This window comes from Apis florea, unplaced genomic scaffold (assembly GCF_048593485.1).
Source record: "Apis florea isolate Af1SG1 unplaced genomic scaffold, ASM4859348v1 contig_3170_pilon, whole genome shotgun sequence".
NCBI lineage: Eukaryota > Metazoa > Arthropoda > Insecta > Hymenoptera > Apidae > Apis > Apis florea.
In genome coordinates, this window is record NW_028256714.1 from 2,230,930 (window position 1) to 2,250,846 (window position 19,917).

The following is a 19,917-nucleotide window of genomic DNA, read 5'->3' on the forward strand; positions in this document are numbered from 1 at the left end:
CTTCCATCTGATATTCCAATACGATGTATTATCGATATTCTGAAATCACGTAAATTGTTAGCAAATATCAAATTTACCGTCATTTCATCTTTTAATAATTCCGATCTTCGATATTGGTTATCGCATCTCCTTTCATCTTTCAATACAAACACTTAACCCGATTTCGTCTCTTCCTAAAAAAAATAAAATAACCTTACTTATATATATATATACGAACTTAATTTTATTGAACCTGTACACCTGTTTTCCATACGTTAAACGCTGTTATTCCACGAACGAGAGTGAATCTCGTTCGAGGGAGAAACGAGAGATCGCGTTGGGATCGTAAACGCGATCGGAGAAGCGGCAGGAAAAGCTTAATATCGACGAGTACTTTTAATCGAGACGAGGTGGGGGCCCAGCATTATCGGCGTAACGCTGGTAGGGACACGATTACCAGTTAGAGCCACCGAGAGCGATGTCGGTTTCGATGTTCCCGCAGCTGGCCGCGCAGCGGTTGGTCGCTTTGCGGTTATGGCGCGAAAGAGAGCCAAGAATTAACCGTACGTACGATCAAACGCTGATTCTTCGTCTCGTTTCTTCTCAACGTTTCTGGCTCCACTCCCACCTTATTCCACCCGGTTTCGAGCGTGCGTTTGCCATTTCGAAATTGGCCCCGGGTATCGGTGCCTCCCCGATTAAACCGATGATTGACCGTTTTATGCGCCGTTTCGATTAGGAAGCATCGTTTGTCGTGACAGCCGGACTTTCCAGCGCGCTTTTCAACCGTGCCGTCCATCGTTTTCATTTTCGTGGAACGACGACACGAGGCCCCTCCCCTTCTTCTCTCCCTGTTTCATGGATTTTCATCCCGCTCTGTGGATGTTATCTCTTTTCTTTCTTTTTTTTGTTCGATTTTTCTCCTCTATATATATATTCCTCGCGAAGAATTTACATATTGTGCGGTGCTTGATCTCTGCGAGATCGAGTTTGCCGAGCTTTTGATACGAATTAATATAACGAGGAAATATAAATTTATATCGTAACACGAATCGTTTATGATCTAACGTCGATTGATTTAACTTCGTACGCTTGTAATATTTTAAACTGCAAGTACAATGGGAAGAAAATAGTAGCGAGGGAAAATTGGATCGATAGGAAAGGCCGGTACGAATCTTCATTATATACCTTATAACCCGGAAGCCTCAAGTAGCGTAAACATGAGGGCCATCTCTCAGACGATTCCTGTTTACAAAGAGGCGAACGAGCGAATGAGCGAGCGGGCGGGCGTAATCGGGGCCAGAAGGAGGCGAAGCAGGAACCGAGCAATAGAAGGAAAAGGCTTGGACGGCGTCGAGTGGCCTTAATCGAATGACCGCTTATTATCGCGGCGGGGAGACAATTGATCAATTAGATAATGGGGTAGGCCGTGTGCAAGGCTCGCTCGCGGCTGTTCCAACGAATGCGCATCGCGTGCGAAACTCGGTTGCACATTTGAAGGCAGCCTCTTGGAGCGCTGCTCCCCCATCGAGCGGAGGATGCGATCCCACGCGTGCTCGATTAAAAAGTTCCTAATTTGGCGGGCCAATTCGTGTCGAGTCGGGGAAGAAGTGGCCTCGAGAGGATCGGTCGGCCTCCGATCGGATCGAATTTCATCCACTCTCCTCCCTGGTTCTAGATGTCAGCGGCAGGCTGGCCCGCCCCTTCGCATAAGCGCGTTGTTCCCAAGGAGGATCCTTTGAAATTCTCCACCCCTCGATTGCGTGTTTGGTTATTCATCGAGCTCGTCGAGTGTCTCTACTTTGAGTGGACACTTTCGATCGATTATGTTCGATCGATTGAAATTTGCGTGTTCTCTGCATTGGACAGTGATTTTGAACGATTCGTTTTGAACGATCTTCGATCAAATTAAATCAACGGGATTCTTTTTCTTCGGTGCAATTTATTCCCGTTTATTTATTATTCAAGCTCGGCTTTATTCAAAGAAGATGATGTGTATGATTATTCTATTTTACAAAAGTTCAACTTATTCCTTCTAACGCCAATTATTCGCCAAATTTTCACTCCAAGATACTCGACTCGTTCTCGTTCATCAAAGGCAATCCTCGTGAAATAACTGTCTTTTTCTTCGAAGTGTTGGTGCAACTTCTTTTTATTATTCAAGCTCGACTTTATTTGAAGAAGAATCTGTATATGATTATTCCATTATTCTATTTTACAAAAGTTCAACGATCAACTTATTCCTTCTAACGCTATTATTCGCCAAATTTTCACTCCAAGATACTCGACTCGTTCTCGTTCATCAAAGGCAATCCTCGTGAAATAACTGTCTTTTCAGGTCAACCGAATATAACGGGTTTATCGTACTATTTCGGTCACGACGAAGGAGTTGATCCTCTCGTCTCTTACACGTTTTCTCCCTGCCCCGAAATTTCCATCCGCGATATCGACTGCACGTCCAAAAGTAGTACATCTTCCCGTCCCGGCCGGATTCCAAAAATAGAACGCCTCGCGACCTCGTCGATCCAATTATAAAACGTTGGCGCGAATTTGCCGACCGATTTCGTTTCTTTTCGAAGGACGAGCGGTGCTCGCGCGCTCTACGGGGAAAGAGAGAGAGAGAGTCGCCGCTGACTGGTGACTTCCTGTTGGCAATTAGTGGCCGGGAAACAGGGGGCAAAAATAATGCGGCGCGAAACGTGCTTCAAGTTCTAACGACCCGTTGAGAGGGACAACGATGCCTCGAACCGGAATATTTGTCTTCGGTGCGGTGCCATTTGACATCCGATATTAGAGTGGCGACGCCGCAAAGTGGAGGAGGAAGCGCCTCGTCTCCCCCATTCGACTCCTCGATCCCGTAAAACGATAATTCCGCGAAACGTGTCACCGAGGCGAGCTCGCTAATTGCATGAAATATTGAGACGCGGCCGGTGGCCGAGAACTCGCGCCTTTCTTCGCGTCTTCGTACCTTTTTGCCTCCTCGTGGCGGCAACTCGTGGAGAGTGATGAAAGGGGGACGAATGGGTGGCTCGAGTATTTTCGGATGAATGGAAGGATAATGAGCGGTGTCCAATTTTTCTTATCTCCGATTAAAACGCTCGCTTTCGAATGGATAACGAAGGAACGGAGATACTCCATGGATATTCCAAAATTTTTGTTTGCAGAAATGATTTTTATCAATTTTCCCGATGTTTAAACCTCGAAAAAAATTAAAATATATATACGTTTCGGGATTGGTGCAACATCGAACGATATTTCGTTGGCGGTGATGTTCAAAGAAGAAATATTACGGAGTTGACGAAGTGATGACGTTGAAGTAAGCGGTGAACCGATGTATTTCGTTATTTCACGGGCATACGTGAGTCCCTCCTTTTGTGCCGGAGGAGTTTGTTTCTAATGTCGAGTACTAAAACCCCACTTAATGAAAAGGGGATTAAGGGATCGGGCGGCTCAGAGGGAGATTAATCTCTTGAAAGCTCGCACGTTGTAATCCAACGGGTTCTCATTATTCACATTCCACGTTCCAACGAAATACATCGTGTGCGTTAATTCGACAAATCGGTTTTACTTTATTTCCGATAATTAACGTAATGAAGAGGGAATCGGAATAATCCGTATCGAATTAGTGATATTTACGGCCAGTTTCTGATAATATTTCCCTCAAGCTCCATATTTCGAGGAAAAAATATACAATTAGCATCGTTTCAACGTTCAATTACATTCGTTCATTTCGAATATAAAATTTCAGAATTCTTTTCTTTTTCCATTTAAATTAGATACAATAAAGATCTGTGTAAATGTTCTTCGCGGAAATACAAATAATAATAAGAATAATTTACATGTTTCTTTTTTCCAAAAAATTTCTTCCTGCATTTCCAAAGTTATCCATAAGTTACAGTGGAAAGTTATCTTCAAAAATTCCTTTGGTAGAAACGAATTCCTGGATAACCGTAATTTTCGAGCTTTTCGAGAACTTTAGAGACCGGAATCGTATTCGCTTCGCAGGTCATGCGTCGACTCCCCGCGATTCCGTTCGTGGTTACGGCGTGTATTCGTCCAACCGTGCGCGCAGAATTCCAGGGGCACGCGATTGTTAAACCCCTCGGTTGGCATCCGGTTCGTAAAGTTCCGCCATGGGCAGCGGTGGTCTCTGGATTTACTTGCGGCTAACGTAGTTACCTGTTAGCCTGGGGTCACGGTAAAGCTCGCTTTATCGTGCCAGAAATCTCGTGGATACGTGGGTTGTCATAGTTCAACGCGCACCACATGATTCCTATTTTCCATCCAGATTGTCTCTTTCCTTCTTTCCATCTGCTCGAGTTACGCCTATCCTATTCCGTGGATATACTTTGATTTCTATTTGCCTGAGATTATGCACAGGTTAATTTTTTTTGATTATTTGTTAAATATAATTTAATATCGTCCAATAGAATATTTATTTTCACGAAAAATTAGAAATGAAACTTTGATTTTCTTCGAAGAAATCGTCGTTCGTCGAAGGTTGCTCAAGGAATCAAGAGCGAAAGAGTATCATTGAAATCCTTTTCTTTTTTTTTTTTTCTTTTGTTTTGTTCTCGATATCTAAATCGGTTGCCGAGATACAAGCACTCAAAGTTTCCAAAGCGCTTAAACTAGGGCAGAGATTATGAACGAGAGATTATGACCCAGTGACCTACATTTTTCTTGCAAACGCGTACTACGTTCTTCTATGAATTGTGTCTGTTGTTTGGTCAATGGGACAGATGCGAGCGAGAAAAATAACAAACGATCAAAAATTACTCTTTTCTTCGCGCGACGTTATCTCGAAAACTAGAAATTATATCGAGATAAATGAAAAAACGTTTTAAGGGGAAAGATCATCCACCCTTCTGATGATTTTTCATTCATCAATCAGAAGAAAGCCATTATCTTTCGAATCGTTTAAAATTTTCTTAACTTTAATACAGAGATTTACTTAAAATCCACGGCAAATTGATATCTATTTAATAAAAGGATGAAAATATCGAAGCATATTTTTATTCAACGTCGATACTTTTAATTTCGAATACTTTCTTCCCCGTTATCCTTTAACGCAGCTACATTATCCTAATTCCGCTTAAGTTTTCCGAAAAAGGGGATTCGATAATCGGTGAATTTTTCCGCGAAATGTCTAATCGCGAGTGAAATTAGGGCGCCCCTGATAACAGCTCCTCGAGAGCGGAACTATTCGTGGCACAAAAGCAATCATCGCCATCACGGATGCCTTTCTTCGAATTCGACCGTAATTTCGGATGTGACGTGGCAACATTTTCGTCCCGGCCCATATATATATACACATATACATATATACTATTTGCCGTGGAGTTAGAGCCGCTTGATGGATGGGAAACAATAATGGCGGCCGTTAGAGGGTTGCGCGCAGGAAACGCATTAACGGGCCCACCTTTTCGTCATTCTCAGGTGAACCAGCCGATTGTTACCACAACCGGTTATTTGTGAAACCTTCCATCTAAGAAATGGTCCGCCGATTTATTTCCAACAGATGTGGGTGCGTTAACGCGAACCGAAATGACGTATTGTAACGCCAATTCTAACACGGCATTCCGAGGGAAACCTTTTATCGTTGCCACGTTGTCGTGACAAATCGTTCCCTCGCTGTGCCTTCAAATTAATTCCTACCGATTCTAATCTTCGTTAAAAGGAAAAAAATATGAAATGATCGCTTGCGAAACGCATAAATTTAATTTGCACTTTCGTATTTACCTTTGATTACGCCGATTCTCAATTCAAATTCGATTTATTCCACTGATAAATTATTTATTGCGATAAAGAAGAACGCCATTTCCAAACTGGTCTTCTGTTCGCCGATGGGAAAAATATTCCTGAACGAGGAGTAGTCCTCGCGTCGCGAACCACGACGAGTTACGATAACGGTTATCCTCGAGAAACGATGAGGCCTCGTTCCGTTTTTCGCCGAAAATCCAGTGGCAGCGGCCACTGAACCGCAATTAGTAGTACGATTCCCAACGTTGGCCAAGCTCTCTCTTGGAATACGGAATAATTACCATCCCCGGTGAAATTTATATCCTCGTCTCGGATAACGAATTAAAGAATAAAAGAAAGGGTGGAGGGTAGGGAGAGGCGTTTGGCGGACAAAGAGGGAGCGGCGGCGGCGGCGGCGGCTTAAGGGAAGTAACGAGCACTAATAACCGCGGGAATTAATTAACAGGCGCGGGGCGAGGCAAAGGGGCAGCGGGGATATAACTCGGAACGTGTGTATACGCGTTCAACGTTTGGGAAGAATACATTTTTAAACACGCCGTGCATCTTACCGTTTCGCGTTCTAGGATTTAAGACCGCCCGTGGGGGTGGAGTGGAGGGAGGGGGTTAGGATTCTGAAACGCGAAAACGTTGAAAGGGAGCGGTGTGCAAAAAGGATGAATGTAAGAGCTCAAAGGGGAAGGGAAGAAAGGGAGAATGGAGGAAGGGGGGGAGAGGCATATCGGGCTCGTCTTTGCGCGCTCGCTTCCTCGATGAAAGAAAATACCTGAATGAACGAGCAGCGGGGAGAGGAGGAAGAAGAGAAGAGAGAAAAAAGAAAGAATGGAGAAAGGATGGGGAAACGAAATGGAAGGGAACACGCGGACGATGGAGCGTGAAGAGCGAGTTGTCGAGGAGCGAATTAAAGAGGAGGAAAAGCGCGAGGTGGTGTGCGTCGCGTTGTGTGTCGGTTTGCAGTCATTAAAAACCGCGTGGCCCTTCGTTTTCTGGCCATTAGAATGACAAATGACGGTCGTTGACGGTGCCAAATTAGCGCGATGAAAGGAGTACACCCAGCCACACCGGTGGACTCGTGGTGGATGGGTGTCACGAGGCGGCGGGTACATCGGTCCCGCTTGTAAAATCTCTCCCAAAGGTCGCGCGGGATCGTTTGCAGCGGACAATTTTTGTGGCCTCTGGATCCATGATACATCCGACTTTTCTCCCGGTTATTACCTTCCACCCTTATTATCCTCCGCCACGTTTTCCACGCCACGTTTTAATCTCTCCCCCGTGCACGTCCGTGAGTTTTTTTTCTTCCTTTCTTTCCTCTCCCTCGAACGAGGATCGAAGGATTCGTCGAGGTTCGTGGAGATGATAGCCGAGGCAATAATAATCGAAGAGTTCGAATACGCTTTCAACGCGTATCCATTCATTAAGGTTAAGCAGCATTTACGGAAGCTCGATCGGTTCCGCATTCGGCCATCGGGTAGCCGGATTATCGTACTATTACCTGGTAATTAGCTTCCGATGAGTCCACGCTCGATCGGCCACGTATACCTTGCCTGTCGTTGATATCCCCCCGCCTTGATGAAATCCTGATAATTCGATCAACCGGATTTCCTGCATTCGTTTCCTATAATTAATCCTGTGGCGTGATTGCTTCAAATATAGTACTACGTAATTTTGCCCGGTTGATTTCTAATCTCTGCGGGGATTTAATCGTGGATTCAATCGGGACAGAAATGTTACTCGATTGGGTATCGATCTTTGTTTCGACGTCTCTCGTGTCCAAGACGTTTCTCGTGTCGCGTCGAGATCGGTAGAAAATATTCGTGTATAAAAAAAGAAGATTCCTCGAAAAGTAAATTAAATTTAAGGGAAAAGGAATGGATCTATAAATCAGGGATAAAACGAATCGTCATTGGATCCTGCCGGATATTTATAGACTCGATTTCGCTTCGCTAAAAGTTTTATTTTCGTCCAACCCAGGACAGATAGTCTCTGTGTCTGTGTCTCTTCTCTGTGTGTATATGCAACTTGGAAGGGTGTGTTTTCCCGTGTGTACGTGTTACCACGCGTATTCGTGTGTGCACATTACACCTCGTTTACTCGTAGTTATTATTATTTTTTTTCTTTTCCCTCTCTACGTCGCAATTAGTACAATATAATATGTATAGTTTTATTTTTCGTTCTATCTCGTTAGCATACAAAAGGATACAGGCACACAAATATCAAATATGCATCCGGTATTCGTTATTACTATTGATCAATTATAATTACACTCACAGTGGTATCTTTTTATTATTAATATTATTAATATTATTATTATTATTATTATTAATTATTATTAATTATTATTATTAATTATTATTATTATTATTTTTTTCGTTTTCATCGTTATTATTAATTCCTCCATTCCTCGCCTTATTCACTCATTCCGCGCCTTATTCTTAAATGCAAATTTTCACCCTCTCCTTCGCTGCACTCTCACTTGTTTCCTCTCTTACACTTTAACCGCTATATGTTACAATGTTATGTACAAAAGTGGTCGCGTCTTCCATGTGTCTCGACAGGCTTATTTATAATACGTTATTACACATATTCTTTTTTTTTTCTTTTTGTATAAATTACAATCGCTATATACATATTGAGAGATAATGCGGCGCGTTTATTAGTTTCGGGGTGGCGAGAATACAATATGTATATATGTATATCAGTAGAATCGTCGTCCCTGTTAAAAACTATGAATATATATATATAAACACGATCGTTGTTGTTGTTGTTCTTGTTGTTATTTCCAAAATTCTCGTGCATGCTCGCCGCGTTTCGCGTGTGCTTGTGCAGCTGCGTGTAAATACCCAACATCGGTCATATTTGCACGATCGATGCCGAATGACGAGGTAGCTCAGGTCAATCCAACAACTTCTCACCGAGAGGCGTTCTCGTTTTATATTTTATTCAGAGATATCGACGAACGAGCGTTCGTCTCCATGGAGTTTCGATTTGACCGAGAACTAGTAGTAGACCGAGATCGACGTCCAACTATTATCCAATTGCACCTACTATCGTTATAGTTTCACAAGATCACAAGATATCAATTGATACCTTTTACTATACGAAGATATATACATCAGTCGCGTATAAATAATCCTCGTACAAAATCTCTTCGCGTTCGTGAAATTAACGTTCTTCAAATTTTCATCATTCACGAATATCAATAAGTGTTAATAAAAAAAATTACTCTATACGTTATTATACACACACACACACTGTTGAACAAATTTTCGTAAAGACGACTGATCGTATATCTTCGAGTTATTCTTCTAAACTGTTATTCACCATATACACAAGCCTAATTCGCAATAGCAAAATAAAATAGATAAATTTCACTTGAATTTTTACTCCTTCCCTCTAAATTACATCTTCCAAAATCCCAATTCGACAAAACAATTGCCTTCACACCATTTAACCACCAATCCATCGAATCGACGTATAACTTCATCTCCGTTCTCCACCACGACCGAGATACCACCACTTTTGCAAAAGATCTATCCACCGTTGTTGCACAATACCTGCTCCAAAGCTCGTTCCACTTTCTTCTCACTTTAATCCTCCCTGATCGCACGCACTCGTACATCGCCGAATAAGAAACGGGCCAGTTTTTCCCTTCCCCTCGCTATCGTCGAGCCTCCCTCGCATTTCTCATCGAAAAAAAGGGTTGTAACGTCCCTGATTTATGGACGCCAAGTTTCCTCTGCCAACGACGCAGAACCGATCGCCAACCGTATCTGCGAACGATATCGCCGGACCGTGTATCGCATCGGCGCGGAATAAAAGATCACGGGCTCGTAAAAGGGCGCGCCACAGGAAACAGGAGTCGCGGCGGTATGGTAATCGTATGGATTCGATCGAAAGTCGGGAGGAAGATCGTCGAGATCGGAGAAGAATTCTAATTCTCTTTTAGACGATACTCTGTGTATTCATCCGTGAACTGGAATTTCCAAAGACACGAGTGTTGCGCGTAAGGCAGTGGTGGAAAAGAAAGGAGCACAACTCCTGATTCTTCGTGCTGTTTACGTGTAAAAATTTGAGCAATTAGCGGGAGATTCAATAAGAAAAAACGACATCTAATCTCGCGAATAGCGGATGGAAGATCGTCCAACGACTCGTTTCGCCCGCGATTATTACGATCTCGGGAAGAATTATCGCCCGTGCGAGGTGAAATCGCGGTGGATGATGTAGAGAGTGTATCCGGGGATAAAACGCGAGTCTCGTTCGCGAGAGAGAGTGTAGAGTTTAATAAAACGCGGGTGAATAAGGCCGGTGTGGAGAAGTTGGAGGGACGATTTAGAACGAGCGTGCGATATCGCGACGATCTCGGTGCACACTCGGCGCGCACCGTTGTCATTGACATGTCGGCAGCATGCAGCAGTTCCGCTGCACAAAGGAACCATAAAGTATCCTAAGAAGTACGCTTGCGAGCAGGCACGAGAGTACCGTCCTTCGTCATCTTTATCTTCCTACTCGTATCCTAAAGAGAAGAGAGAGAGAGAGAGAGAGAAAGGGAGTGTGTGAGCACCTTACTTAACGACGATCCTCTTTCGCTCACCCGTTCTTTTATTTTTCACTTTTTATATATACCCCTTTTTTCTTTTTCCTCTTCTACTTTTTATCACCGAATCTGCGAAAAGCTTCTTCGATTCTCACCGAGTTATTGATTTAATCCCTCTTTAACGAATCGTGTTCCCTTTCACCGTCTGTGCACGCTTTAAGATAAATTGACGATTATTCGAAAGAGCTGAGTGCCGGAAGTGCACGAGAAGTTCAAGGTACTTAATGCTCGGTTATTGCAGAAGTTTGGTGAAAAATTGCTCCGCGATAAGGGATCTCCGTTTTCCCTGTCGACGCGATCCAGAACGATCCATGATGTAACGAAGCTCGAAAAGATCGCGCGCGTTGCGATGAAAACTTTCTCATCGTTGCGACGAATTTAAGGGCGAGAGAAAGAGAAGCTTGAAAGGATAATTCTCTCTCTTTCTTTCTCTCCTTTCTCCTCTATTTTTTTTTTCTCGTCGAACCACCATTTTATATATATATATATATATATGTTATTACAATTACTTTTTTCCCCTTCGATCTTTCGTCATTGATAAAAATGAAAGGTAAAAGACAACAACGACTGAAAGAGCGAGCAAGAAAACGACGATTATTATTGCGACCAATTTTATTTGCTCAGTGCCCCTCCCCCTCCCCCCCTCCCCCCAACTTAAGGCGCTTGAAAGGTGTGTGTGTGTGTGTGTGTATAGGTGAGAGAGTGTGTACGTGTTGTACGTGTGTCACGAGGTCCCTAACGGTTATATTTACACTCGAAGCACTCGAAGCTGTCACTCTTACGGTTTACCTTTCTACGGTGGCGACGATTAAACACTAAATATACATAGGTAAAGTTTTTCCCGATCGTTGTCAGATGCTGCTACACGCGCGTGTCCAGAGAGTGAGAGGAGCTTTTCGTTGAACAATCTCGTTAAAGACGATCTTTCGTTTCGGTAACAAGGTAAAGGAGATGTATGTTATAAAGTGTACGCGTGTGTGTGTGTGTCTGTGTGTAAATCGAAAATATATATATATATATAAATATGTATATTTTGCAAGCGTTCTATACACGTCTCGAGGATCGTTCGAATAAAATAGGGAAGTGAGAAATTGGGGGGTGTCGTGAAATTCTCAACGAACAGCCTTCTCCTCAACGAAAGCTCGCGTAAATTTTGTCTCGTCCCTTCGTTTGTTCGATCGATTTACTTTATTATTTAGTTTTCTTAATATATCACAATGTGGTCGGTTTCTCTCCATCCTCGCTTCGTGAAACACGGTGTCTATCTATTTACCATTATTCCTCGCGTTATTTCTCTTTTTTTTTCTTTTTTTTTTTTTTTTTTTTTTTTTTTTAATCTTCGTCATTTACGTACACATGTATTTAATTATTGTTGTCTTATCCCTGTATTGTCGATTCCTTATTACGTCGGTAAATCCTTCGATTTCTTTTTCTTTTTTTTTTTTTTTTTTCCTCGTTGCATGAAGGCGATGTCGGTAGTGATAGAGAAATAAAGTTGGGCTTATACAATATATATATATATATCGTTATATTATTACGCTTAAAATTCACCGACGCACGATATAATTACCGCGTTATCTTTGTTGTATTTATATATCTATTTATAATATATATATATATTTTTTTTCTTCTTCTTCTTTCATCCCTCGCATATACATATGTATATATATACGCGTGTACGTATAATACGTATATAAATTAAAGATCCGTTTACGGGGCGCTGTGTATGCCGCGATATATATATATATAATAAATAATACGACGAAATACGAGCGCATGCGCGCGTGTACACTATCTGCGCGTATTACATAGCACAATATCGGGATATTCAATTATTTATCTGACGTCAGTCTTGTGTGTGAAGCGGGGATCGAAGCTCGCTAACGTTCTCTCCATTTCCCCACAAATCTTTTCTCCCTTCCCCCTGAAACCTGTACCTTTCTTCCCTCTCCCTTCCCTTAAACGGCTACCGTTCGATATCACCGCGTCGATCTTCCACACGCGTTCCCGTCTCTCCTTTCTTCCCAACCTCGTTCCTGTGCCACGACAATACCTGACGTCCCTTTCTCTTTTTTTTCTTTCTTTCTTTCTTTCCCCCCCCCCCTCACCGTCACCTGGATTATTATACTCCGCACTACCGGAGACAATTAACCGGTAATTAATTATCAAGTCGCGCCATCGAATAAATATCTTATCGGAACGAAGAGAAGAAAGAAAGAAGGGAAAGTGAAGGGCTTTTTCCTTCGTTTCTTCTTCTTCTTCTTCTTCTTCTTTTTCTTCCTCTTCGTCCAACAGTTTTTTTTTTCTTTTCTTTAAATCCCTTTCATCGCTAGCCACGAATCGATAGCGAGCTCGATCCGCTCGCACATGCGCGTCGTACACACGAAACCATTAAACCACGCGCGACTCCTTCTGGAAATCCTTCTCTCGCGGATCGGTTTTCCTTCCTTCCTTATCGCGTTTTCTTTTTCTCTTTTCTTTTTTTCTTTCTTTTCCAGCGCGGAAACGCGCGAGTCGCAATTTCTTCTGGATTCCCTTCCCCCTCCCGGTAAGGAGGAACGCGGCAGCCTCCCTAACGAAGCTGCTAAACGCGGCTCGCGGCTTTTTACCGACGCGGAAGAAATGTGGCAGCGGGCGGGGAAAACGTTGGAAAGAACACGCGAGGCAGTATCAACGAAAAATATGACTCTCTTTACCTTCCGCCCTCTTCCCCCTTTCCCTCCTCTTTTTTCCTCCACCCCCGGCTTCTAAACCTTGTGTAACTCCCTCCGAGTTTTGGAATTTAGGAAGGGGTGGAGGAATGGTTGCGGGATAACTTTTTCGCGCGTGTTTCCCCAGCACAGTGGGGGGGAAGAGTTCATCTCGGCGGAAGAGAAGAGAAAGGTTGTTTGAGAAACGGCGCTGTTTTTTTTTCTTCTTTTTTTTTTTTTTTTTTTTTTTTTTTTTTTTTGGAAAAAGAATATTTCGACGAAAATTTCGACGTGACCGTGAAATCGAAGCCTCGTTTAATCCCTGACGAGTATATGAAAAGTAAGTCGGTTGGAACACGTGCGGATCTCGAATTTATTGTAGGGAGAGTTGTATTGCGCGTCGAGTTTGCGTGGAAGGATTCGTAATTAAAAACGTAACGAGTTTTGGGAGACTTCTTCTCCCAAAAGAACGGGATATATTTTTTAAAATCTTGAAAAAATTCTTCGTAAGAAAATATTATATTTTATCGTATCGTTTATTACGGAGGAAGAAAAGTATTGCGATCGATATTTATAAAATCGCGACGAAATCTTGGATTGATTGTGACAAGGATCGTTTTTCTCACGAATCCTCACGAATATTTTTGCATCGACGAATACTCTTCCCTCCTTGGTTAAAACATTCCTATATGGAATTAGAATCACGTGGTTCTTAATATTTCTCTTCGAATTAAAAAGCAACTCTGGTAAAGACTGGTAGCCTGATCTATCTATTTTCGAAATTTCTAGATCATCTAGACACTTTAACCTAGCGAAGTCGAGTCCGCGCTATGACAAACACCTGTACCTGTATTATTATCCTTCTTATCCATCCTGCCATTAAAATTGGCAGAAAATAGAGATGGCATCGTGGGCGCATCGTTTCGAGGCTTCGATTTCCAGCGGCGTGTTGAAGGCGGGGAAGAGAAGCCTGTTGTCGGGCGAATTTCCAGAGAGGAGTCGTCGTCTCTCGGCGGCAGCGCGTTGCCGTTAAACTGATATGCCAATTGTAGTTACAACTCCGGTTACGCGTTTCCTACCTTACGAGTAGATAGTCGAGTCGAGTCGTCCCTCTTGTGCGCGCCACTCGACGGTGTACGCCTCTACTCTACGGGTATATATATATATGTATGTATAACATACGCTTGGAAAGTGCGCGAATGGCAGTGCTCGTCGAGAAAGATTTTTCCATTTTGAGATCGAGAACCGAGTTGGCTTCGTATATATCCACGCGATCTCGCTATTCTTCTTTTTTTTTTTCTTCTTCTCTTTCTTTTCTAATTGGACCGCTCGAAAGATAGAGAGAAAGAGAGAGAGAGAGAGAGGTAGAGCGAGTTTTGGCGCCAACGAAAAATTTCCCTCGATCTCGCGCAGAAACTCGTCGTCGATTCGTCTCCTTCCTCTTCTTCCTCCTCCTTCCGGTGAACCTTTTCCACGCCACCTCCTTCACACATCCATCGCCGTGTATGTTTCTTTTTCTTTTCTTTTTTTTTTTTTTTTCTCGAGAGGATCGTTGCAAGAATCGAGTACAAAGTGGAAGATTGGGGAAGGGACGTGCGAGAATGCCGAAGGATCTCTCGATTTCTCAACAGTGGCGAACAGTTGTCGCGTACCTTCGATTCGGCGGCGGTGCGCAGCAGCGGTTGGCGTGTCCTTACGCGTATCTGTGCATCGAGTGCTCGCGGCGCTTGCTTCCTCTGCGCTCGCGCTCGCAAACTGGTTCCGGGCTCGGCGGGTTCGAGTACGTGAGATTGCTGGATCCTCGTGGGGGTGGCGCGCTCATCGGGGGCGGGGGCGGGGGGAAGAAGCTCTGCAAGCACGCCTAATTCCAAACAACGAACAGGGAAAAAGAAAAAAGGAAGATTTAACGCGACCGGCCTAATCTTAACCGGTCGTCTTCGTTTTACATTATCTTAAATATAATTATAACGATTGAACGTGGTACATCATTTTATGTATGTGTCTACGTTGTCATTATGATACCGTGATTGAATTTTCTTGCATCTAACGATCGAATATTTGCTTTTGAATATCGTTGAATGAATTGTTACATTTAAGCGAAGAACAATTTTCGGGTTTGTTGTAAATTTTTGAATGGGAAAGTATCGAATAGTGAGATTCGTAAGTGAGGAGGATCGTAACTCAAAGATACGGGGAGAACTCGCGAGTTTGAGAAAACTCGAGAGCTTCAAATCTCCTTTTGTTTCGAGGGAATATCTCGACTGCTAGCCACCGAGATATACCGCGTAAGATGCACTGGAAACGAACGAGAAGATGCTTGGGAATAGATCTGACCCACTTCATGGGTATTAGCGGAACAAGAAAATGTGCGCGACCGAACAGATCGAAAGAAATGATGCGGAAGGGAGAAAGATCTTCTACAATCACGAAACGAAACGTTTCGATGAACTTCTCGAACGATATATATGATATAAAAAAATGATGTACTTCACGCTCTGTCTTAAACCATTCGCGATATAAAGTATCCGATATACAAAATGTTAAGATCGCGCATTTACCTTCGCGCTACCCCTCGACGAGGACTTGGAGAAAACGCTGTCCTGATCGCTGCTCACACTAGGCACAGGCATCGGTACTGCGTAATCGTAGGTGGCATCTGCAATTGAAAGAGAAAAAAAAAAAAAAAAATCGAAGACTCGAAAATATTTGCAATTCCATTAATTTCCCGAATCGAGTGGACGCGACTCGAGACGAGTGTCAACGATGATGAAGTTGACGCTTACCAGACTGCTCAACGTTGTCGTGAAGGTCCTTGTTGTCTATAACGACGGTGCTGTACCCGTAATAAGCGGCGTGAGGCGGCTCCCTGTGCTTGTTCTCGTAGAACGGCTCCTGATACTCGTCCAGCCTCACGTCCCCCAACAGGCGATCGTTCAGATCTCGTGGAAGCGTGGTCAGCTTGGTTCCAGCGTACCGGTCGTCCAACTCCTCCACCCTGTACGTCATCAACGATGGATCTTTCTCCGTTGTGCCGTACGCGGATTCGGGGGACAGGTGTTGATGATTGCTCGAGGGGATCGCGCTCTTCGTGCCCAGTGGGCTTGCGAAGTTCTTTCGTTGCCTGTGCCGCGTGATGATCAAGAAGATGGCCACCGCGAGCAAGAGGATCACCGCTGTCAGAACGCCGATTATCACCGCCATGTAATTCGAATCGTCCTGCTTCACGACCGGAACCTCGGCTTGCAAAGGATTGTCCCGTGCCGAGATTCGATCCCTCAGCCTCGGGGCTTCCGTCGTGGGCGGTGATTCAGGGGTGAAATTCCCGTGGGCGATATCTGCGACGAAAAGAAGATATTCGTTCGCGCGAAACAAAATTTTTTTCGAAAGAAAGAAATTGGAAAGGAATCGGAGAATTCAATCGAGAGAACGTATAATATTTCTTTAAATGATACAAATCGCGTGCTAATTGTTCTTCTAACTTTCGATTAATATGGGTTTGAAACGTGATGGTAATTACCAGAGTCGAAGGTGATCTCGCTGATCATGATCCACCTCGAGGCGAAGCTGAACCTCAGCTTAACGAACTTGCCGATTCGATGGTGAAGCTTGATCGATATGTTCCTCGAGTGCTCGAAGATCCTGTCCTCCATGTACGAGTACACGATCGGATCGCCCGTGTAATATTTGCCACCGACGCTGAACATTATGCTAGCCTCGGAGAACACCTGAGAATCGTGACAAAAAAAAAAAAAGAAAATTCGTTCATATTTTTCTTTTCTTTCTTTCTTTCCTCTCTTCTCCTATTCTCGAAATAAAACGCTCGGTGTCGGTGATCGAGCATATTTCGTTTCCGAGCGAGATGTAAATATAAACCAATCTCTCGTCATCGCGAAAACTTATTCCATAATTCAGTGGAGAAACGAGGAGGATATCACGAGTATAGCCGGGCTATACTCGTAAATCGCGTTAACCGCGAAATATATATAAAACAGGCCGTACAGCCAAAGGTCGTTGTTCCAGACGGTGAAACGAAGCCGCTTATATTGTGCGCGGTAAACATGACATAGTGGCTAATATTCAACATTAATTATACGTATAAATCAGCATCTTAAAGGCTCTCGTTCCGCGGCACAAGTTCCGGCACAAGTTCTGCTATGTATTCCACGAGTACACACCATCCGTGGTTTATTTACACCACGGATATAACGGGCAACTTTATAAGGGGCCAACCGCTCGGTTGACATCGACGACATCGATAATTACGAACCACCGCTCTGTCGCGGAGCGGAGACGCGTGGAATGCTAATTCCATACCGAGAAAGCGTAAGATAGTTAATACACAAGCGGAATACCAGCCGAGGGGAGGAAGAAGGGAGAGAGGGTGAGGGTGGAAACAGGTAGCCAGGACGACGACGGAGAGAGGGAGGAAAGTAGAAGAACAGAGGGAGGAAAGGGGAGGCGAAGAGTAGAATACCGCGAAGGGCTTGGAAATGGAGATTACAAAGCTGAGATTATCTAACTCTCTTAGCCCCAAAGACGAACGCAACGACGGGGATGCGTATGGATTTTCAAGGGAGCACCGTTCAACCAGCTCGTCGACGAACAGGCTAAGATGGGAGCGTGAGGGAGTGTGAGGAAGCCGAGGAAGACGAGCGTGGCGGCCACGAAACCGTGGTGCGCAACCCGACTAAGGATGTAGTCGTCGAGTAACGGTGTATTCGAGGAACGCGAGAGAATGGAAGAGATGGACGAAGAGAGAGAGAGAGAGAGAGAGAGCGAAACTGGCGATGCTTTGAAGTGCTGTCTTTCAGAAGACGTGTCCTATCCGCGCGAGCGGGCGCTTGTTAATAGAAGGAGACGTTTAAGGGCGGTTGCTACCATCTCTCACCCCTTGCTCGCCCTCATACCTCGAGCGAGTAGACTGCCGACTTGCCAGACTGTCGGTATTGTATTTGAATACGTGGCGTATCTGCTCTCCGCCTCGTTGCTCGGCTATACCATTGTGCGTACGAGAGAGAAAGAACACCCAACCACCACCTCGATCGTCCCCACCGTTTCTCAACTTTCCCTTCCCTTCATCGTCTTCTCTCTCGAACAAGAAGAAGAAGAAGAAGAAGAAGAAGAAGAAGAGGAGGAGGAGGAGGAGGATTCCCTTCGTGGCGATGCACCAGCAACGCTTCTGTCGCCGTCTTTACCTTCGCCACCTCGTCGCTAGCGCGCGCACAATCGAGCCTCGGAGCCGGGTAATGAGCCGCTCCATTCAAATAAATCTTGATACCGGTAAGAAGAGCGTTTCGAGGCCTATTCCTCGGCCATCAACGCCGGCCCCGGAAAACTTCCATTTTCGCGTCCATGTTCGAGATCCCTTCGATGCGAGCAAGATCGTTGTTGTCGAGAGAGCATATCCTCTCTGGGCGATTATCTTCTTTGCTCGAGCGTTTCGAGCGATCAAACTTGGGAATCGAGTCCAAATCCAAAGAGAGCCGTTCTAACCTTCTCCATTTCTCTTGCCATGTTTGTCCCTTCAACCTCGGTTGTTTGTCGAGAAGACGCCCCTCTCGACTGCTCGATCGTGGATGGGCCCGAGGGTAATGAGGAGGGTCTCTATTGAAATAAATACGGAGGACAGGGTTGTTACGTGAAAATTCGACCGCCATCGGGTTCAGAAGAAATTCAGTTGTTACCACCCTGTGTGTAAAATCGCGCTCCTCCTCGTTTCCTCTTTCCCCTTTCATCCTCGACCAGAGCCAACCCTGGTTGTCGCGCCTCGTTACCCATTCTACATCCGACCTTGACTCGAACGCGAGAACTGGATTTCACGCCTTTTCCTCGTCTTTTTATCCTCTCGAGCGAGGCTTTAAAGAAGAGCGCAGCAGATCTTGCCGCGTATTTCGTCACGATTCTCCGTCCCTCGCCTTCATCCATCTACCCTCTCCTCTCTCATCCTCGTCCTCATTTTCCTCTATATCTCCACCTCGGCCCGTACTTCTCTCTCCTTGTATTCCACTGGTCGTCTAGTTTTCATCGCTATTTCTTTCTTTTCTTTTCCTTTTTTCGTGCACACTTTCTGTATCGCAGTCCTGCTCGCGTTGCCGAGTCACCGCCGCCGCGGGCCCTTCCAATTTCCTCCCTGTCGTGCTCTATCCATCCATCTATCCATCCATCTATCTATCCCTCTTCCACTTTTTTTTTCACGCGTTTTCGCGGATATTCGGTGAACGATCATAGAGGAAATTTGAAAATAACGCGGCCGGGCTTGCGTTCAAAGAGATGGCCGGTAAGGGGATTACGATGGAAATTCGGAGGGCACGGGAGGGGGCTCGATATCGATATCGAGAACGAATCAAAATATTAAAATTTAAAGCGGATGGAGTTCTTTCCTTCTTCTTCCTTCTTGTTGATTTTATTCTCTTCGCGAGAGAATTGTAGGGTTTATTATAACGAAAGGATTGTTTGACGAAATAACGAGGAATATCACGTGATATGGAAGAGGCAACGGACGAGAGCGTGACTTTCGCTCTGCATGTTGTGGAACGTAAATACGTGACTGTTCTCCGGGCCAAAAATCTGCCCGGAGGGCTTGTTCGTGGGGATACGAAGATCACGACCCGCAAACGTTGGGGAAGGCTCTGGTTTCCCTTCCCGTCTCCTCCTTTTGCCTCCGAGGCGTCGAAATCACGACACCGACTGCGATCAACCTCCGCCGCGTCTTTTATAACGTATCAAAAATTTGACCGATAATTTCTAATTTTACTTGAATTTAAAGTACGAATATCTTCTATCTATAATATATATCAATTTCGATTATTACACTAGCCAGAAAATACCGAGATTATTCAATTTCGAATACGTTTTACGTGGAAATTGAAATAATTATTTTCTTGATACTCCTAT

General features: G+C 44.3%; 1 protein-coding gene across 3 annotated transcripts in view; it reads right to left on the reverse strand.

Annotated features, from left to right (window-relative positions):
- LOC100872005 (discoidin domain-containing receptor 2) overlaps positions 1 to 19,917 on the reverse strand; it is a 139,046-nt gene that overhangs the window by 8,486 nt on the left and 110,643 nt on the right. For 2 of the 3 annotated variants that reach the window (XM_086910361.1, XM_086910363.1), the window contains 4 exons: positions 16,541 to 16,748; positions 15,807 to 16,358; positions 15,582 to 15,679; positions 7,673 to 14,884 (listed from right to left, as the gene is read on the reverse strand). In XM_086910361.1, coding sequence (XP_086766487.1) covers positions 14,717 to 14,884; positions 15,582 to 15,679; positions 15,807 to 16,358; positions 16,541 to 16,748 — 1,026 coding nt within the window. In that variant the 3' untranslated portion in view covers positions 7,673 to 14,716. Of the gene's footprint in view, positions 1 to 7,672; positions 14,885 to 15,581; positions 15,680 to 15,806; positions 16,359 to 16,540; positions 16,749 to 19,917 lie in introns of those variants that run through there. The other variant, XM_086910362.1, reaches the window with a different exon arrangement.